This window comes from Piliocolobus tephrosceles, chromosome 21 (genome assembly GCF_002776525.5).
Source record: "Piliocolobus tephrosceles isolate RC106 chromosome 21, ASM277652v3, whole genome shotgun sequence".
NCBI classification, from domain to species: Eukaryota; Metazoa; Chordata; class Mammalia; order Primates; family Cercopithecidae; genus Piliocolobus; species Piliocolobus tephrosceles.
The window spans coordinates 8,520,060-8,541,735 of record NC_045454.1 but is presented as its reverse complement, the minus strand read 5'-3'; the positions used below and the strand labels follow the sequence as shown (position 1 = coordinate 8,541,735).

At 49.2% G+C, this 21,676-nt stretch overlaps 3 protein-coding genes across 4 annotated transcripts in view; 1 reads left to right on the top strand and 2 right to left on the bottom strand.

Moving 5' to 3' along the window:
- Positions 1–21,676, top strand: part of PRRG2 (proline rich and Gla domain 2) — a 238,234-nt gene that overhangs the window by 179,574 nt on the left and 36,984 nt on the right. The gene's annotated exons all lie outside the window — the stretch shown is intronic.
- NOSIP (nitric oxide synthase interacting protein) overlaps positions 1–21,676 on the bottom strand; it is a 223,046-nt gene that overhangs the window by 180,140 nt on the left and 21,230 nt on the right. The window lies entirely within an intron of this gene.
- LOC116418574 (transient receptor potential cation channel subfamily M member 4) overlaps positions 1–21,676 on the bottom strand; it is a 54,005-nt gene that overhangs the window by 20,257 nt on the left and 12,072 nt on the right. Inside the window, exons 7-16 of the mRNA XM_031934805.1 lie at positions 18,607–18,668; positions 18,263–18,454; positions 17,924–18,023; positions 11,843–11,955; positions 11,045–11,389; positions 10,736–10,870; positions 3,880–4,009; positions 3,560–3,705; positions 2,318–2,430; positions 1,869–1,946 (exon numbers count right to left, since the gene is read on the bottom strand). Coding sequence (XP_031790665.1) covers positions 1,869–1,946; positions 2,318–2,430; positions 3,560–3,705; positions 3,880–4,009; positions 10,736–10,870; positions 11,045–11,389; positions 11,843–11,955; positions 17,924–18,023; positions 18,263–18,454; positions 18,607–18,668 — 1,414 coding nt within the window. The remainder of the gene's footprint in view (positions 1–1,868; positions 1,947–2,317; positions 2,431–3,559; positions 3,706–3,879; positions 4,010–10,735; positions 10,871–11,044; positions 11,390–11,842; positions 11,956–17,923; positions 18,024–18,262; positions 18,455–18,606; positions 18,669–21,676) is intronic.

Genomic DNA, 21,676 nt, shown 5'->3' with positions numbered 1-21,676 from the left:
TGGTGGCTCATGCCTGTAATCCTAGCATTTTAGGAGGCTGAGGTGGACAGATCACGAGGTCAGGAGATGGAGACCATCCTGGCCACCATGGTGAAACCCCGTCTCTACTAAAAATACAAAAATATTAGCTGGGCGTGGTGGCAGGTGACTGTAATCCCAGCTACTCGAGAGGCTGAGGCAGGAGAATCGCTTGAACTCAGGAGGCAGAGATTGCAGTGAGCCGAGATCGCACCACTGCACTCCTGCTTGGAGACAGAGCAAGACTCCATCTGAAAAAACAAGCAAACAAAAAAGCTGTATATACATAAATATATTTAAATTTGAGGCCAGATACAGTGGCTTACACCATTTTGGGAGGCCAAGGTTTGGGGATAGCTTAAGCCCAGGAGTTTGAGACCAGCCTGGACAACATAGCAAGACTCAGACTTAAATTTTTTTTATTTTTATTTTTTTGATGGTGGCACATGCCTGCGTTCCCTGCTAGTTAGGAGGCTGACCTGAGCTTGGCATTTGGGAAGCTTCCTCAGTATCTCAGTCCCTGATGGGATGTGTGATATAGTTTGGACGTTTGTCCCTTCCAAATCTCACAATGAAATGTAATCCCTGGGCCGGGCACAATGGCTCACGCCTGTAATCCCAGTACTCTGGGAGGCTGAGGCGGGAGGATCACAAGGGCAGGAGTTCAAGAGCAGCCTGGCCAATATGGTGAAACCTGTCACTACTAAAAGTACAAAAGTTAGCCGGGCGTGGTGGCGGGTGCCTGTAGTCCCAGCTATTCAGGAGGCTGAGGCAGGAGAATCGCTTGAACCCAGGAGGCGGAGGTTGCAGTGAGCCGAAATCGCACCACTGCACTCCAGCCTGGGTGACGGATTGAGACTCCATTTCAAAAAAAAAAAAAAGGAAGAAATGTAATCCCTGGCTGGGCACACTGGCTCACACCTGTAATCCTAGCACTTTGGGAGGCCAAAGTGGGCGAATCACTTGAAGTCAGGAGGTCAACACCAGCCTGGCCAACATGGTAAAACACTGATTCTACTTTAAAAATACAAAAATTAGCTGGGTGTAGTGGCATGCACCTCTACTCCCATCTACCTGGAAGGCTGAGACAGGCGGATCAGGAACCCAGGAAACAGAGGCTGCACTGAGCCAAGATTGCACTACTGCACTCCAGCCTGGGCAACCGAGGGAGATTCCATATCAAAAAAAATAAAGAAAAGACAAAAAAGGCAAGACAAGATAGGAAGGAAGGAAGGAAGGAAGGAAGGAAGGAAGGAAGGAAGGAAGGAGGAAGGAAGGAAGGAAGGAAGGGAGGAAGGGAGGGAGGGGAGAAAGAGAGAGAGAGAAAGAGAAAGAAAGAAAGGAAAGAAAGAATAAAGAAAGAAAGAAAGAAAGAAGAAAGAAGAAAGAAAGAAAGAAAGGGAAAGAAAGAAATAAAAGAAGGAAAGAAATGTAATCCCTAATGTTGGAGGTTGGGCCTGGGGAAGGTGTTTGGGTCCTGGTGGTGCGTCTCTCATAAATGGCTTAGCACCATCCCTTTGGTGACTTTTTGCTCAGTTAGTTCACATGAGATCTATGTGGCACCCCCTACTCCTGCTTCTCCTCTTGCCATGTGATACACTGGCTCCTCCCTCACCTTCTGTCATGAGTGGAAGCTTCCTGAGGGCTCACCAGCAGCAGATGCCAGCACTATGCTTCCTGTACAACTTGCAGAACCATGAGCCAATGAAACCTCTTTTCTTTATAAATTACTCAGTCTCAGGTATTCCTTTGTAGCAACTCAAGAGGGGACTAACACAACGTGGAAGTGCCACATGTCCTGAACTTCCCAGGATGTCCCCACCTCACACAGTGCTGGGGGCTCCACTCACCCAACAGGCCCTTCTCCGTTAACGGCACTATCCATGTCAAACTCTAGCTCCTCCCGTGTGTGCTCCTCTTCTGATTTCCTGGCAAGGAGGGAAGCACAGAGTGAGAACTAAGGGGAAGAGGAGGTGGAGAGGCATTCTCCAGCAAAACTCCAACTTCTTCACCTGGAGACGTGGCAGACAGACAGAGAGGTGGTTTCCTAAAGTCACCCCAAAGGCACCTTCCCCCAGAGCCATGGCCAGAAAGGCAGAGTAACTGCCACTAGAGACACAGGGAGGATCCCCCCAAAACTCACCTCCCACAGCACTCCCTTAGTGGATGGAGAGACAGTCCCATTCCCAGGGAAGGGACACAATGGGCAGATGAGGGAAGAAAGGTGGGCAGAGTGAGCAGAAAGGAGAAACTGAGCACCCCGCCCCCATCCCCACCACTCTTACCCCAGGGTACTGACCTGAAGGTGATGAGGCGGGTGTAGATGAGTGGGGGGCAAAAGAAGGCAAGAATCAGGGCCCAGATGGGTGTAGTGCTGGCCATATCTCCCCACCACTTCTGTGTCAGCAGAGACTGTGGGGGGTGGGCAGGATTAGGATTCAAATATCCCCCACAGCCCCTTCCCTAAGATGCCCAGCAAGGGTTGGACCACAGCTCCAAAGTACAGAGCAAGTGCCCAGTGTCACAGCCACAACTATTGAGGTAGGGAGACGGTGGTGAAAGGCAAAGACAACTTGGGCCAGGTTTTGACAGTAAACAGCCAACACTTAAATTGACACTATATGGCAGATACAGGGCTAAGCACTTTATGTAGATTAGTCCACTGAATCCCCAACACATAAGGGGGTGGGTACTAGTATCTCCTCCTTGGCACACATGAGGCACAGAGAGGTTAAGGAAATGGCCCAAAGAAACACAGCCTGTATATGGTAGAGCTGGATGAGTTTAACCACTATCCACAGCAAGGGACTCTGGGTAGCTGTTTGAAATGTGGGCTAAACCATTCCAACAGATGAGGATGGGACTTCCTGTTGGGTGGGCACAACTTCCTGTACTGAAGTGAGATTCTGAGCCCCTGTCAGATTCAAACTAAAAATACTGATAATGTTTCCAAAATGTCAACTTGTCAGCATCGGAGAGACTGTGGGAGCAAGTGGGGCTTCCCAAGGCAGACGATTTCCTATAGAAAGGGTGGGATTTCCTAGGCCAAAGTTTATGTCCAAAAATAAAACGTAATTGTTCAGTAAGGCCATTCTAATTGCTGAGAACTGAAACTAGGGACCTCTAAAAGAATTGGAAAGGATTTCCTGTGGATGACATGGGACTTCCTGTGGATGACGTCAGACTTCCTGTGGATGACTTAGGACTTCCTTTGAAAGAAATGGACTCTTCCGTGAAAGCGGGAAGGACTTCTTAGGTTAAAGGTGGAACTTCCTGATAGGGTCACCAGGAGTTTCTCTATCTGGAGTGGAACTTTTTAGGAGGATGGGCTTTGTCGTGGGAAGGTTGGCTTTTAGTGGAAGGGAGTGAGGCTTCTTATGGGAAGAGCAGCCTTTCTGAGAGAGAAGAGAGACTTTCTGGGTAATCTCCAGGGAGAGGGGCTGGTCAAGACCATAGATGTTCCCAATGGCAGGGGCTCATCCCTCTACTTCCCAGAGTCCACTTGGAGACTGTTTGGGATGTTGATGTCGCAGATACTCACCTGTACCCCATCCTGGGCAAAGAAGGCACGGGCGTCAGCTTGCATGGCCAGCTGGAGGCAAGTGGCATCCCCCCAGAGCGGGCAGCGACGGAGGAGGAGGCGGGCAGCCCTTACCTCACTGCTGTGATAGCACTCACCAAAGAGGTCTAGAGGCAGAGGAGTTAATTATGTGACAGGGATGGGAAGTAGGGTGAGGGTGTGAAGGGAGAGGAAAGGGAATTTAAGGGGATGGCGCAGGGATATGTGAGGAGTGCGGAGATGCACATTCCCCCGCTGGCGGCAGCCCCCGTCCCTGCTCCCAGGCACCATGCTCCACGCACCAACGCCCATCCCCTCAAACTTGACCGCCAGGTCTTTCCTCCGTGCTGCCTCCTCAGCATCAGGCTCCAAACGTGCCATCACCCGGAGCAGCAAACAGGCCCCAAGAGCTGAGGAAACTGCATTGGAACCCTGGAGAGACAAAGCGGGCATGGATGCCTCAAAGACGGTTCATAGAGGGGGAGAAAGCCTGAAGTCAAGGGAAGGGACAGAGTCAGAGGTCAGAAACTAACTGGGGTCATCAGAGGCCAAGGAAGAAGCAATGTTTGGAGACAGATCTGGAAGAAACTGAACGTCAGTTGAAAATGCCAGAAGTCAGGTGGTTCAGAGACCAGGGATGCAAGTCACGGATGCAAGTCAGGGGTTCGAATGAATTCAGCAGTCACAGACAGGTCAAGAAGCAGTTGGAGGCTGGGTAAAGTGGCTCATGACTGTAATCCCAGCACGTTGGGAGGCTGAAGTGAAACCACCTTTGCAAAAATTACAACTGAGGAAATTATGACAATGAAAGAAATCAGACCTAGCTGACTCCATCTTGCTTCTAACCCTTAAGCTGTCCTTGCTTCTGGGCATAGGCTGAAGTAACTTTGGGAAGGAATTCAGTTCATGGTTTGACTCTGAAACAAAATCAATAATAGCCCTTTCCCAAAAGATGCCCTTCTTGCCTGGGGACCAGTCTGCCTTTGAGGACTAACAAATTAGCTACAAGATTATAAATTATGGGCCGGGCATGGTGGCTCACGCCTGTAATCCCAGCACTTTGGGATGCCAAGGCGGGCGGATCATGAGGTCAGGAGATCGAGACCATCCTGGCTAACACGGTGAAACCCCGTCTCTACTAAAAATACAAAAAATTAGCTGGGCGTGGTGGCGGGCGCCTGTAGTCCCAGCTACTCGGGAGGCTGAGGCAGGAGAATGGCGTGAACCCGGGAGGCAGAGCTGCAGTGAGCCAAGATTGTGCCACTGCACTCCAGCCTGGGCGACAGAGCGAGACTCTGTCTCAAAAAAAAAAAAAAAAATTAGAAATTATGGTTAGGGGGTCATGCAGCCTTTGGCTTCCCATATTGCTCCTGGGGATAACATTACTATTGTAAAACCTAAGATGAGTGCTTGAGATACTTTGCAGACCTTGCACTGGATGGATCAGCTGACATCACCCGGACTGTAATCTGGCTCAATGAGTTCTGCCTTCCCACTCAGGAACAAAAGACAGCCAGAAAAACTCACTTGGGCTCCCTGTGAGTCCATCTCCAACCTGACCAATCAGCACTCCCCACTTCCCAAGCCCCTACCCACCAAATTATCTTTAAAAACTCTCATCCCCGAATCCTCAAGGAGACTGATTTGAGTAATAATAAAACTGAGGTCTCCCGCATAGCCCGGCTCTGCGTTAATTACTCTTTCTCCATTACAATTTCCCTGTTTTGGTAAGTCGGCTCTGTCTAGGCAGCAGGCAAGGTGAACCCATTGGGTGGTTACAGATGCAGGAGGATTGCTTGAGCCCAGGAATTCAAGACCAGCCTAGGCAACATAGTGAGACTCCATATCCACAAAAAAAAATTTTTTTGACCGGGCACGGTTGCTCACGCCTGTAATCCCAGCACTTTGGGAGGCTGAGGCAGGCGGATCACGAAGTCAGGAGATCAAGACCATCCTGGATAAAATGGTGAAACCCTGTCTCTACTAAAAATTAAAAAAAAATAAAAAAATAATTAGCTGGGGTTGCTGGCGGGCGCCCGGAAGCCCAGCTAATTTGGAGGGTGGGGGCAGGGGAATGGCGTAAACCCGGGGGGCGGAGCTTGCAGTGAGCTGAGATCCGGCCACTGCACTCCAGCCTGGGCGACAGAGCGAGACTCCGTCTCAAAAAAAATTTTTTTTAGTTAGCCAGGCGTGGTGGTTTGCTCCTGTAGTCCCAGCTACTAGGGAGGCTGAGGTAGGAGGATCAAATGAGCCCAGGAAGTTGAGGCTGCAGTGAGCCATGATCATGCCACTGCACTCCAGCCTGGATGACTGAGGAAGACACTGTCTCTAACAATAAAAGTTTTTTTTTTTTTTTTGAGACGGAGTCTCACTCTGTCACCAGGCTGGAGTGCTGTGGCTGGATCTCAGCTCACTGCAAGCTCCGCCTCCCGGGTTCACGCCATTCTCCTGCCTCAGCCTCCCAGGTAGCCACCTACTACTACTGTAGCCTGGGACTACAGGCGCCGCCACCTCACCCGGCTAGTTTTTTGTAGTTTTTAGTAGAGACGGGGTTTCACCGTGTTAGCCAGGATGGTCTCGATCTCCCAACCTCGTGATCCGCCCGTCTCGGCCTCCCAAAGTCCTGGGATTACAGGCTTGAGCCACCGCGCCCGGCCAACAATAAAAGTTTTAAAAGCACTTGGAGAGGTAACCAAAAATGCCAGTGTAGGGAACTTCAAAACTTCATCCCTCCACAAAAGCAACCAATAGCTAGCAAAAACTGTCAGAATCAACTTTTCTAGAATTCTGGAATCTAATCCAAAACTTACCAAAAAAACCAAGAAAATGCTTAATGAAGAGACTACTAAATTTCAGTAAGAGGGCGCTGCAGCATTTTAACCTACCCACTTACTATATCCCCAGCTCCCCAGCTCAGTGGCAGCCTTGAAGACAAAGACACACATTCCTGGTGTGGGCCGCTGGTACTAGAGGAGCAATTCAGACCTTACCCTCCAGAATTGTGGTCGCGTGGGGCCCTATCTGGTGGCTCCCTGAAGCAACAGCTGAAGGGTTTGACTTTGCTTCACTTGCCTTAGAGCTTTCCCCAGAGAAAAAATGCCTTTCCAGCAGTGTGTGTTAAAATCTTTTTTGAGATGGAGTTTCACTCTTGTTGCCCAGGCTGGAGTACAATGGTAAGATCTCAGCTCACCACAACCTCTGCCTCCCGGCTTCAAGCAGTTCTGCCTCAGCCTCCCAGGTAGCTGGGATTAGAGGTATGCGCCACCATGCCTGGCTAATTTTTGGTATTTTTAGTAGAGATAGGGTTTCTCCATGTTGGTCAGGCTGGTCACAAATTCCTGACCTCGGGTGATCTGCCCGCCTCGGCATCCCAAAGTGCTGGGATGACAGCGGGAGTCACCGCACCGGCTTGTTAAAATCTTTCAAAGGCAAATGAATTCTCCACAGCCACCAGAGTCAAGGAATCACAGTAAAGGCAGCAATAGATACACTAAGCAGCTTGGAAAGAAAGAGGCTATGAGCTGGGCGCGGTGGCTCAAGCCTGTAATCCCAGCACTTTGGGAGGCCGAGACGGGCGGATCATGAGGTCAGGAGATCGAGACCATCCTGGCTAACACGGTGAAACCCTGTCTCTACTAAAAAATACAAAAAACTAGCCGGGTGAGGTGGCGGGCGCCTGTAGTCCCAGCTACTCGGGAGGCTGAGGCAGGAGAATGGCGTGAACCTGGGAGGTGGAGCTTACAGTGAGCTGAGATCCGGACACTGCACTCCAGCCTGGGCGACAGAGTGAGACTCCGTCTCAAAAAAAAAAAAAAAAAAAAAAAAAAAGAGGCCATGAAAGGAAACACTTGGAGGAAATAAGGGCTTTGAAAAGCTTCCTTGTGTGCCAGGAAATTCAAAAGGCTAGATGCATGACTAGGGCTAGCGGCGTACTCAGAAAATACCAAAGAAAACCTGACGCTCTTATCTCTGCCTGAACTTTAGGCTCTGCACAAGCAGGAAGTGAAGACTAAAGCAGAATTGTAAACAGCTTGGCTAACTATTGAAAGACTGCTTCAATACACAGCCATGGTGGGCCAGGCGCGGTGGCTCAAGCCTATAATCCCAGCACTTACAGGGAGTTTCTTGTGTTTGCTTCTATGGTTCCAGGTATTTAAGGATATCTCTGTCAAGTCACTAGCAGACCACTAAGCTAACAGAAGAGGGGCTTCCACGGCCACACATGACAAAGAATACAGACTTTCCTAAAAAAAAAGAGAGAGAGAGAATACAGACTTTTCTTCTAAAAAAACTTTAGAGAAGTCACTAAACAGGGTGGGTATGGTGGCTCACACCTATAATCCCTGCACTTTGGGAGGCCGAAGCAGGTGGATCACCTGAGGTCAGGAGTTTGAGACCAGCTTGGCTAGCATAGTGAAACCCCATCTCTACGAAAAATACAAAAATTAGCCGGGTGTGGTGGTACACACCTGTAATCCCAGCTACTTGGGAGGCTAAGGCAGGAGAATCGCTTAAACCTGGGAGGTGGAGCTTGCAGTGACCTGAGATTGCACCACCACACTCTAGCCTGGGCCACAGAGCGAGACTCCATCCCAAAACAACAACAAGAAAAAGAAAAAAGAAAAGTCACTAAACAAACAACAATGACCCACAGCAAGCAACAGCCACAACAAACCCTGGAGGGAGGGCATAAGCTGATTTCCAGAGTTGCAACATTATCATATTCAAAATGTTCCCCTTTTCAACAAAAAATTATGAGGCATGCAAAGAAACAAGACAATATGGTTCATATACTGGAAAAAAAAAAGAAATTAATAGAGACCAGCCACAGTGGCTCACACCTGTAATCCCAGCACTTTGGGAGGCCAAGGCAGGAGAATTGCTTGAGCCCAAGAATTCAAGACCAGCTTGGGCAACATAGTAAGACCCCATCTCTGCAGATTTTTTTTTTTTTTTTTTTTTTTTTGAGATGGAGTCTCGCTCTGTTGCCCAGGCTGGAGTGCAGTGGCCAGATCTCAGCTCACTGCAAGCTCCGCCTCCCGGGTTTACGCCATTCTCCTGCCTCAGCCTCCCGAGTAGCTGGGACTACAGGTGCCCGCCGCCTCGTCTGGCTAGTTTTTTGTATTTTTTGATAGAGACGGGGTTTCACCGTGTTAGCCAGGATGGTCTCGATCTCCTGACCTCATGATCCGCCCATCTCGGCCTCCCAAAGTGCTGGGACTACAGGCTTGAGCCACCGCACCCGGCCATGCAGATTTTTTTAAAATTAGCTTGTCATGTGGCCGGTAGACCCAGCTACTCAGGAGGCTGAGGTGGGAAGATCGCTTGAGTCCAAGAAGGTCAAGGTTGCAGTGAACTCTGGTCACACCACTGCAGTCCAGCCTGAGTGACAGAATGAGACTCTGTCTCAACAACAAGAAAAAAAAGAAAAAAAGAAAAGAAAGGAAAATAAATGAAACGAATAGAAATGAGTAGGAAAAATAAATAAATGAATAGAAACTATCCCTGCAGAAACTCAGACATTGAACTTACTAGACAAAGACTTTAAATAACCTGTCTTAAATATGCTCAAAGAGCTAAAGGAAATCATGAAAAAAGAACTAAAGGTAGACAGGAAAAAGATGTCTCACCCCCTAGAGAATAAGAATACAGAGATAGAGGCAGTGTTTCCTGAAACTGGGTTAATTCTTTATAGAAATGTGAACACTGAATTTATTTTTTTAAAAATAATAAAAATTTAGGCCGGGCGCGGTGGCTCAAGCCTGTAATCCCAGCACTTTGGGAGGCTGAGACGGGCGGATCACGAGGTCAGGAGATTGAGACCATCCTGGCTAACACGGTGAAACCCCATCTCTACTAAAAAATACAAAAAACTAGCCAGGCGCGGTGGCTGGCGCCTGTAGTCCCAGCTACTCGGGAGGCTGAGGCAGGAGAATGGTGGGAACCCGGGAGGCGGAGCTTGCAGTGAGCTGAGATCTGGCCACTGCACTCCAACCTGGGCGACAGAGCGAGACTCCGTCTCAAAAAAATAATAATAATAATAATAATAATAAAAATTTAAAAAAATAAAAAATAAAAAACCAGAAAACATCTTATATGTACATAGGTCTTGAGTGAAGTGGTGCTTTTTTTTCCTGCTTTTTATAGAAGAGATTGAGAATGGTACTCTAATCAAAAATAAAGTTTTGTAGTGGGACCAGGGGAGAAAAAAAAGAATATAGAGATAGAAATTACAGAAAGGAACCAAACAGAAACTCTGAAGCTAAAAAGCACAATAACTGAAACATAAAAACCACTAGAGGGACTCAACAGTAGATTCATAAAAAAGGCAAAATAAAGATCAGTGAATTTGAAGCTAAGTTCATTGAGATTATCCAGCTGGAGGAGAAAAAAGAAAAACAAATGAAGGAAAATAAGTAGAGCCTAAGGGACTTGCAAGACACCATACAGAATACTAATACACACATAATGAGAGTCCAAAAGGAAAAGAAAGAGAGAAAGGGAAAGAAATAATATTTGAAGATATAATGTCCTAAAAACTTCCAAAATTTCGTGAAAGACGTAAGTCTACACATCCAGGAAGCTCAAGGAACTCCAAGTAAAATAAATTCAGAGAGATCCACACTGAGATATGTTATCAAAGGCCAAGACAAAGAGAGAATCTTGGCCGAGCATGGTGGCACATGCCTGTAATCCCAGCATTTTTTGAAGTCGAAGCAGGCGGATCACTTGAGGTCAGCAGTCCAGCCTGGCTAACATGGTGAAACCCCATCTCTACTTAAAAAAAAAAAAAAAAAAATACAAAAATTAGCCATGCATGGTGGCAGGTGCCTGTAATCCCAGTTACTTGGGAGGCTGAGGCAGGAGAATTACTTGAACCTGGGAGACTGAGGTTGCAGTGAGCCAAGATCATGCCACTGCACTGCAGCCTGGGCAACAGAGCGAGACTCTGTCTCGAAAAGTAAAAATATAAAATAATGCTTGATATGAGGGAGAGAAAAGAAAGAGGAAGCAGTTGGAGGCATATATCACGGATGGAGGATGGGGCGACGGTCAGGTGATGTCAGGGGTCGGGGAATTGTATGGTAATTGTATGGTGAACACTGGCATCCAGTGGCCTAAAGGACAGGGATGCAGGAGCGCCAAGTCAGCACTCACCATCTCCCAGAAGTACATGGCCATCTGTGCCCTGTTCAGCAGCAGTGCCCAAATAAGCAGGTCACTCCAGGGGGCCTGCCCGAGGTCAACATCCAGTGAGAGCAGCGAGGTGGCCTTGTCCGAGAGCAGACCCGTCTGCCAGCAAAAGGAGGGGTGGTGAGGACTGGCCCCTCCCCAACACTGGCCACCACCAGCCCTGCCCCTGGTTTGGTCACACCCCTGCTCTGGCCACGCCCCATTCCTGATGTAATCCCGCCCCCAGGTCCTTCCCATGGAGAGGGGGCCCCCCCAGCTTTGCCCGGTCCTTACGCTCTCCCCGAAGCCCTGGCCTGGGTGAGGGTCCCAGGCGCCCCCGGAGGGGTACCTCGGCGCACACATCTTCCCCAGCAGCATCCTCAGCACATGCCCCACGTCAGGGGGCCGGGGCTCCGCAGCTCCCCCTTTTTGGGCTAGGGCTTTGGTGCCTGCGCTGTGGGACGCCTGATCCAAAAGGTTGCGGATGAGCGAGTTGGGGGGCGCCGCGCCGTAGAGTTGGGCCAGGCGCATCGGGGTCAGAAAGCGGCCCAAGCTGAGGCCGTGGGAGATGAGCAAGCGCACGAACTCGGGCCGGTCATTCAGCAGGGCGTCCATGAGGGAGGCTTCGAGATGGAAGGACTGGCGGGGGTGCGATGAATGGGGGAAGAGATTAGCTCAAAGGTTAAGGACAAGAGAAGGGAGTACAACGGTATGAGGGACAGATGGATGGATGGATGGATGGCTTGATGGATGGATGGATGGATGGACAGACGGATGGATGGACAAAGGGATGGATGGATAAAATGGATGGATGGATGGATGGACAAATGGATGGATGGATAAATAGATGAATGAACGGATGAATGGATAGATGGATGTACAGGGTGGAGAGATGGATAGATGGACAGAGGGATGGATGGGGAGAGAGGAAACATGTTGGGGCAGATGGACAATCAGAGATGGATGGGCAATTAAGGGAAGGCTGGACAGGCCATAATGGAAGGCAGGGTGGAAAGGTGTCTAAAAAGGCAGAGAGGGAGGAGAGCACAGTCCCCTTGTCAGGATGCCCAACCCCAGGCCCTGACCCCTCACCCGCCATTGGATGTCCCCCCGAAAGAGTTCACTCTGGGCAATGTCCACGCGGTTCCAAGCCACAGCCAAACGCAGCTCGTCCAGGTAGGCTGAGGCCTCCGAGCTCCCGCAGGCTGGAAGGATTAGAGGGAGAGGGGGCAAGAAGTCAGGGGAGGAGGGGCATCTTACGAATGTCTATTTGGCTTCTATTTTGCATGCCTGACTTTTAAACTCTGCATAAAGGGGGTGCTACTGGGCAGAGTGTGGGGGTCTTTAAGCAGTCAGGTTATGATAAGCATAAGGTCATTTGGCTCAGGGCCAGAGCACAGACCACTGGTTTACAGCCCCCAAGAAGAAAGAAAAGGAATCACTTATTCATTTAATATTTATTGAGGTATGTTATGGACCAAGCAGTGGAGAGAGAAATCGGATACAGTTCCTACCCTGAGGAAGCTGGTTCTTTTGGGGGAAATATGTCCCCCCAACACATAACTACCCTTACAGTGCTCAGTGCCCTCAGAGGTGGGCATATAATATGATTAGGACCCAGAGGAGGATATGGTCACAGAGGTATAGAGTGGCCCAAGACAGCTCCCAGAGAATGTGTGTTGAGGTAGAACTTTGAAAGACCACCAGGATTGGGAGGTGTGCATCTAAGATGGGAAAAGGGCGTTCAAAGCAGCAGGCACAGCAGAAGCAAAGGCCTGGGTGCAAAAACAAAACAAAACAACAACAAAAAAAAACCACACAGCAGATGATGACAAATGTGAGTCACTCTGATTTCTGAAACTTGGGGTATGTTGTGAGGGGAAAGAGGTGACAACAGCAGAAAATGAGATTGGAAAAAATCTGAACATGAGAGGGACTCGGAGAGACCCTGGAGGTCACTAAAACAGCAAGAGAGAACAAGAAACCCTTAAAAATTTAGCCATAGCAGAGGGTGGTTTGTATGGTGACTATTAGTAAGGCTCATTTCTTCATCTCTGATTTTTTTTTTTTCGAGACGGAGTCTTGCTCTGTCACCCAGGCTGGAGTGCAGTGGCCGGATCTCAGCTCACTGCAACCTCCGCCTCCCGGGTTCATGCCATTCTCCCGCCTCAGCCTCCTGAGTAGCTGGGACCACAGGCGTCCGCCACCTCGCCCGGCTAATTTTTTGTACTTTTAGTAGAGACAAGGTTTCACTGTGTTAGCCAGGATGGTCTCGATCTCCTGACCTCGTGATCCGCCCGTCTCGGCCTCCCAAAGTGCTGGGATTATAGGCTTGAGCCACCGCGCCCGGCCAAAACCCTTAAAAATTTGATCCAGCTATTTAGTGGATCCAAACATGTACAGTCAACAGGGGCATGAAAAGTCCTGAAGGGCATTTGTTGTGACATGGAGTTAGGTTTCCTTCTGCCTCCACTTGCTCTGTATCTATCTCCAAAACAAATTCATCTCATTCTGGTTGCTCCAAAAACTGGTACCACAGAAAGAGATAATCTCATGCAGCAGACATGAGCAATGGGCTCTGGGGCAGGCAGACGTGGGTTCCAGTCCTCCGTCCACCAGTACCAGCTGAGTGACTTCAAGCAAGCCATTGAACCTTGGGAGCCTCGGTTTCCTCATCTATGAAATGGGAGATAGTGGCACCCCCTTCAGAGCACTGTAATCAATTACAGTAACTGTGAGAGGAAATTCCACGCTGTGGTGACTCTGTAGCTTGACCAGTGTAGCCTCTAAGGCTGTAGTTGAGGAAACAGAGGCCCAGAAAGGCAGTCACATGTCTAGGACCACATGGCTTTCTGTGCTCTTTCAAAACCCAGATGTCCATTCAGAGCGGGCTTTTCTATGATTTTCTTTTCTTTTCTTTTTTTTTTTTTTCTTTTTTTTTGAGACGGAGTCTCGCCCTGTTGCCCGGGCTGGAGTGCAGTGGCTGGATCTCAGCTCACTGCAAGCTCCGCCTCCTGGGTTTACGCCATTCTCCTGCCTCAGCCTCCCGAGTAGCTGGGACTACAGGCGCCCGCCACCTCGAACGGCTAGTTTTTTGTATTTTTTAGTAGAGACGGGGTTTCACCGTATTAGCCAGGATGGTCTCGATCTCCTGACCTCGTGATCCGCCCGTCTCGGCCTCCCAAAGGGCTGGGATTACAGGCTTGAGCCACTGCGCTTGGCCTTCTATGATTTTCTATAATTCTAGGAAGCTCTCTTACTTCCCCCACAGTTTCAAAAGAAGCAAACAAAATCGTTTATTTATTTATTTATTTTTTAAGAGGAGTCTTACACTGTCGCAGGGGCTGGTGTGCAGTGGCACGATCTCGGCTCACTGCAACCTCTGCCTCCCGGGTTCAAGCGATTACAGGCACTGGCCGCCACGCCCAGCCCGGCTAATTTTTTTTGTATTTTTGGTAGAGATGGGGTTTCACTATGTTGGCCAGGCTCGTCTGGAACTCCTGACCTCGTGATCTGCCCACCTCAGCCTCCCAAAGTGCTGGGATTATAGATGTGAGCCACTGCACCCAGCCCAAAATCATTTATAATATTTTGATTTATAGGCCGGGCATGGTGGCGCATGCCTGCAATCCTAGCACTTTGGGAGGCCAAGGTGGGCGGACTGCCTGAGCTCAGGAGTTCGAGACCAGCCTGGGTAGCACAGTGAAACCCTGTCTCTGCTAAAATACAAAAAATTAGCCGGGCATGGTGGCGTGCGTCTGTAGTCCCAGCTACTCGGGAGACTGAGGCAGGAGAATTGCTTGAACCCGGGAGGCGGAGGTTGCAGTGAGCCGAGATCGTATCACTGCACTCCAGCCCGGGTGACAGAGCAAGACTCCATCTTAAATAATAATAATAATAATAATAGGCTGGGCGCAGTGGCTCACGCCTGTAATCCCAGCACTTTGGGAGGCCGAGGTGGGCAAATCACCTGAGGTCAGGAGTTCGAGACCAGCCTGACCAACATGGAGAAACCCCACCTCTACTAAAAATACAAAATTAGCTGGGTGTGGTGGTGCACGCCTGTAATCCCAGCTACTTGGGACACTGAGGCAGGAGAATCACTTGAACCCAGGAGGTGGAGGTTGCGGTAAGCCGAGATCATATCATTGCACTCCAGCCTGGGCAACAAGAGCGAAACTCTGTCTCAGAAATAATAATAATAATACCTTGCTTTATATTCTGCCTTAATCTGGCACCATTTGTCACCTGGACACCCGACCCTGTCCCCACCTTGTCCCTTCATACTCACCATGTTCCATACTCAACTCAGTATCTAACCCTCAAACCCATCTTCCCTGCGTCCTCATCTCAGGCCCCTCTATCCACCCAGTCAATAAGGCAGACCCCAGATACTGTCCTTGTCCCTTCCTGCCCCTCCCATCTCACAGGCCATCAGCCCCCAAGTTCCAAGTCCCATGTCCAGCCTCCTGACTCTCTGCTGAGCCTCCCCTACTGTCCCCCTGGCCCCAGCGGCAGCTCAAGCTTTGGCCCCCACCAACCACTGTCACTGCAGTCTCTTCTCTCCTCTCCACTCTGCACCCACCTACTCCCAGAGGGTCTGTTTTTGTTTTGTTTTTTTGTGACAGGGTCTTCCTCTGTCACCCAGGCTGGAGTGTAGTGGCACCGTCACAGCTCACTTCAGCTTTGAGACATCCTGGGCTCAAGCGATCCTCCTGCCTCAGCCTCCCAAGTAGCTGGAACTACAGGAACATAGTGCCACGCCCAGCTAATTTTTTATAGAAATGGGGGCCTCATTATGCTGCCCAGGCTCGTCTCAAACTCCTGGGCTCAAGTGAACCTCCTTCCTTGGCCTTCCAAAGTGCTGTAATTACAGGCATGAGCCTTCACACTTGGCCAGAGAGTCTTTTTTATCCACACAACCGACCCTGGTCCTCTGCTGCCTCTCAAGGACAGCCTTTAGACCCTCTGCCTGGCATTTGAGGTCCTGGGTGGTTTGGCCCTACCCGCCTTACTGGCCTTGTCTCCAACACTCCCTTCATGCCAATGATACATACCAACCCTGCGAGCCTCTGACGTCTCTCCAAACACACCCCTTCTTATGGGCTTGAGAATTATACAGACTCACATGAAAAGCCTGACCCCTGCTACTAGCCAGATGACCTTGGGCAAGCGATTTTTCCTCTCTCTGAGCCTCAGTGTCTTCATCTGCAAAATGGAGCGATAATCCTTGCAGGCAGGGAAGGGAGATGAAGGGCAAAGGAGTATACCAACTGCCCAGTACTAGGCCTACCTATGCTAGACTCTTAAGAAGCATTCATGGGCCCGGGGCGGTGGCTCAGGCCTGTAATCTCAGCACTTTGGGAGGCCGAGGTGGGCAGATCACGAGGTCAGGAGGTCAAGACCATCCTGGCCAACACGGTAAAACCCCGTCTCTACTAAAAATACAAACATTAGCCAGTCGTGGTGGCAGGCACCTGTAGTCCCAGCTTCTCCGGAGGCTGAGGCAGGAGAATCGCTTGAACCCGGGAGGTGGAGCTTGCAGTGAGCCGAGATTGCGCCACTGTACTCCAGCCTGGGCAACAGAGCAAGACTCCGTCTTAAAAAAAAAAAAAAAAAAAAAAAAAAGACCTTGCCCTTTCTTTCTTGCTGAAATTTCATCCATTCAACTCTGCTATCCCCAGGCCTATCAGCCATCTACAGTTCCCCCAGTGGACTGCGATCACTTACACGCTCCTGCTGGGCTTACACCACCCCCGCAAACCACATCTTACAGAGCTGCCTTATTTTCTCTCAGGAGGCTGCTGAGGCTGCTGAGTTAACTTCTGCAGAGTGAATCAGATTTGCCCCCTGAGAGTCACCTTATACTGAAGGACGTGCCCCCAGAGGAAATGGAACCATATTAAGACGAGATCCCTCTTACTGGGCCCCCACCAGGGACCGGGCACGACTCATACCTTGCCTTGGAGGCTTATAACACTCCTGCAAGATATTATCACCACTTTCCACAGAGAGAAACCGGGGCTCAGAGAGGGGAAGCTGCTTTCTCAAGACCACACAGCAAGAAAGAGGCCAAGCTGGTTTGTTTCTTTTTGCTTGTTGGTTTGTTTCTTTTTGAGACAGAGTCTCGCTCTGTCGCCCAGGCTGAAATGCAGTGGTAACCCCAGTCCTTTGGGAGACTGAGGCGGGAGGATCAGTTGAGGCCAGGAGTTCACGACCAGCGTAGGCAACAGAGCAAGACCTCGTCTGTACCAAAAAAAAAAAAAAAATTTTTTTTAATTTACCAGTGTAGTGGCAGGCAGGTGTGTTCCCAGCTACTCAGAAGGCTGAGGTAGGAGGATCACTTGAGCCTGGGAGGTTGAGGCTGCAATGAGCCGTGATCACACCACTGTACTCCAGATTGGCCTACAGAGCAAGACCCTGTCTCAATAAATAAATAAATAAGCCCCACCCCAGCCTCTTCCAGGTGGGTATTATGCTTCCCCGCCTTGGTTTTCATCATTCCATCCTCCAAGCTGCCATTTCTAGTGAAATATCTGGACTTCCTCACAGGGAGACAGTGTTTTGGTTCATGTCTAGACAGAGTGCTTCATGCATATTGGAAGCATATAGGGAAGGAAGAATGGGGTGGGTGGATGGATAGATGGAAGAACAGTTGGATGGATGCATGAAAAGCTGGAGGGGTAGAAGGGTAAATGGATGAAAGATCAATGGATGGAGGAATGAGTGGATGAAATTGTCAGTGGATGTGTGGACGGACAGGTGAGAAGATGGATGATGGATGGAGGAATGAGTGGATGGAATTCTCAGGAATTGTTGGTGGATGTGTGGATGGACAGGTGAAAGGATGGATGGATGAAAGAATGACAGATGACTGGAAGGATGGGTAGGTAAAGAGATGGAAAGATCGACCTGTACATATGGATGGATGGCTGGAAAGTTGAAAGAATGGCTAGATGGATCCAATAGAGGAAAGCAGACGCTGGAACATAATGGAAGCATCCGGGAAAACTACCCAAATAGCACCATGCAAAGCCCCAAAGGGGAAAGATATTAAGAGGGGTAAAGGGGGCATGGGCCTTGGATTAGAGAGGGTGGATGAAGTGCCCAGGCCAGGAAAGGTGTCCAAGGTTGAACTGAGAGAGGGGGAGGACCGGAGGGTACAACTTTTACCCTTCACAAGGGCCTTCAAAACTATGGTCTCGAATTCCTCAGACCCATCCTCAGAAGAACAGACTGTCAGGAGCTCCTTCCGGGTCATAATCCTCTCCACCTGTGGAATAGCCAGTTCTGGATCCCTAGCCCAGCTCCATCCCCAGCTCCTGTTGGGCCCTGTCCAAAGGGATAGAGGAGGCCATTCCCCTCCAGGACCTAATAGTCTAGGTGCCCAGAACCCTCTACTCCTGGAAACTGGAAGTCCAGGCCCCCAGCCCCTCCTCCCTCAGACCCAGAAGCCCAAGTCCCCAGTTCCCTCCCATCTCAGGATCCAGAGTTGGGCCCCCAGTGTCATACCTGGGCCTGCAGGACCTCAGGGTCCCCTTTGGGAAAGAAACGCCTGATTCGATCCCGGGCTTCGCCTTGCCTGGCTCCCCCACTCCCTGGGGCCAGAGTGTCTTCCAGGGTCTCCGCCAGGCAGTCCGCAGCTCCCCCAGAGCCGGCCACGAGGAGACAGGGGAGCTGAGCCTGGGTGGCGTTCTCTATTTGCTACAGGATAAAGGGGAGAGTCACGTCAGAGAAGGCAGGATATTCACCCTACCCAGAGTCAGACCCCCAGACCCTCCCTATGACTCAGGACCCAGGAGTCCTAGCCCCCAACTCTCCTTCCTCCTTAGATCCAGGCATCCAGGCCCCTGTACCGTCAACATCTTCTCATCACCATCGATCAGGAGGAGCAGGACAGGGATGTCAATTCCAGTCCCTGAGGCAAGAAGAGAAGGGGGCTTGATTACCTCCCATCAGCCTTTGCTGGAGATAGGAGAAAACCACATATCCCAGGAGTCCCTGGGGCAAATATCAGCCTTGTCCTAATCTTCTGTTCAGAGGCTCATTGGAATTGTCATTTCTTTTTTTACTTAATTACGTATTTATTTTAGAAATGAGCGTCTTGCTGTGTTGGCCAGGGTGGTCTCGAACTCCTGGCCTCAAGCAATCCTCCCAACTTGGCCTCCCAAAGCGCTGGGATTACAGGCATGAGCCACCGCACCAGCCTAACTTTTGAAACAGGGTGTCACTCTATCACCCAGGATGGAGTGCAGGGCCATGATCACACCTTACTGCAGTCTTGATCCTCCTACTTTAGCCTTCTAAGCAGCTGGGACGACAGGCATGCACCACCGTGCCCAGCTAACTTTTTAAATTTTGGTAGAGACGGAGGTCTTGCCATCTTGCCCAGGCTGGTCTCGAACTCCTGGACTCAAGGGATCCTCCCACCTTGGCCTCCCAAAGTGCTGGAATTACAGCTGTGAGCCAGCGTGCCCAGCCAGAATTGTCATGTCTTTGTTCAGGAGGGAGCTAGATTTTGAAGACAGTAATGCTTAACTTCCCCAGGGAGGAGGGGGCTGAGGACCGGGACTCCTGAGTCCTTGAATGAGGCAGGTGTTTCTTGCATGAGTCAATCTTGTAATTGATTAACCATCAGGAGCCAGAGGGAGTGAAAGTTCAAACAGAAAGTAAAGGAAATGAGAATAGAAAGGGCTATCCAAACACAATATAGATATGTACTAAAATCCAATTGCACCATAAAGATAAGATTAAACTAACTCTATTCCCATTAAAATTAGAAACTAGGCCAGGCGAGGTGGCTCACACCTGTAATCCCAGCACTTTGGGAGGCCGAGGTGGGTGGATTACCTGAGGTCAGGAGTTCAAAACCAGCCTGACCAACATGGTGAAACCTCATCTCTACTAAAAATACAAACATTAGGCAGGGTGTAGTGGCTCACGCCTGTAATCCCAGCACTTTGGGAGGCTGAGGCGGGCAGATCACGAGGTCAGGAGTTCGAGACCAGCCTGACCAACATGGTGAAACCCCATCTCTACTAAACATACAAAAATTAGCTGGGCATGGTGGCACATGCCTGTAATCCCAGCTACTCAGGAGTTTGAGGCAGGAGAATCGCTTGAACCCAGGAGGCAGAGGTTGCAGTGAGCCAAGATCGTGCCACTGCACTCCAGCCTGGGTGACAGAACGAGTCTCCATCTCAAAAAAACACGAAAATTTGCCGGGCATTGTGCCACATGCCTGTGGTCCCAGATACTCAGGAGGCTGAGGCAGGAGAATCGCTTGAGCCCAGGAGGCAGAGGTTGCAGTGAGCTGTGATTGCACCACTGCACTCCAGCCTGGGCAACAGAGAGAGACCCCTTTTCAAAAAAAAAAAAGAAAGAAAGAAAATTATGAGATACCTGGGAATTCACTCATCCAGAAAGGCACAGGATATTTATGAGGAATCTTACAAATTTTATTTAAGGACAGGTCTAATAAATGGAAAAACTAACAGTAAGTCAACTTGTCACAAATTAACATATAAATTCAGTACAGCCTGGAGAAAGAGGGAGGTTAAGAGGAAGTTTGGAGGTGTTTACCCTATTTTGAATGGAACAGAATCATTTTAAACTTCATATGGAAAAATAAGTGTCAGAGAAGAGCCAAGAAATTGTTCAGAAAGGACAGTGAGAAGGAGCTTTCGTTAACATATATTAAAGCATCTTTATTTATGTATTTATTTTTATGATTGAGACAGGGTGTCACTCTGTCACCCAGGCTGGAGTGCAGTGATACCATCTCGGCTCACTGCAGCCTCCACTTCCTAGGCTCAAGCGATCCTCCCACCTCAGCCTCCCCAGTAGCTGGGACTACAGGCATGTGCCACCATGCCTGGCAATTTATTTTTATTTTTATTTTTGTAGAGATGGAGTTTCATTATGTTGCCAGGCTGGTCTTGAATTCCTGAGTTCAAGTGATCCACCCGCCTCGGCCTCCTAAAGTGCTGGATTACAGGCGTGAGCCACCACACCTGGCCTTAAAACATCTTTAAACTGCTGTAATCAAAGCATAGTTTGGCCCCAGGAATATATAAGTAGAGAAAAAAAAAGTTTTCAAAACGGATTTCAACAGATAAAGGATCTGAATACGCAACCACAAGAATTTCTTTTCAGCTAGGAAAGGATGGTTTATTAAATGGCCATAAAGAAAACATAGCTTCTCCTTTGGAGGAACAGAAATATAGACTCCTGACCTCAAAATATGTAAAAAATCATTTCCAGATGGATTAAAGGTTTAAATATAAAACTAAGAGATATTAAAAGACGACTTAGGAGAATATTTGTCTTGGAGTGGGATGAGCCTTTCTAAGACAGGCAGCCAAGGGGTTATAAAAGAGACAAAAGCTATATCTAACCCCATAAAAACGATAGGATTTTTTTATAGCAATAGACACCACATAAAAGTCGCTTTTTACATTTTGTTGCTGGGCGCAATGGCTTATGCCTGTAATCCCAGCATTTTGGGAGGCCAAGGTGGGTGGATCGCTTGAGCTCAGGAGTTCGAGACCAGCCTGGGCAACATGGCAAAATCCCGCTTCTACCAAAAACACAAAAAATTAGCTGGGCGTGGTGTGGTGATGTGCACCCGTGGTTCTAGCTACTCAGGAAGCTGAGGTGGAAGGATTCCTTGAGCCCAGGAGGCGGAGATTGCAGTGAGCCAAGATCATACCACTGCACCACTGCACTCCAGCCTGGGTGAGACCCTACCTCAAAAAAAAAAAAAAAAAAGACCTTTTATTTAGCATCAAACATTTAGTGTCAAACATTAGTAAACCTTAGATATCCACAAACTGGGAATTTTTTTATATTTTTTTAAACTGTAATTCCATGAAAGATTCGACTGGGGAATTTTTTTTTTTTTTTTGAGACGGAGTCTCGCTCTGT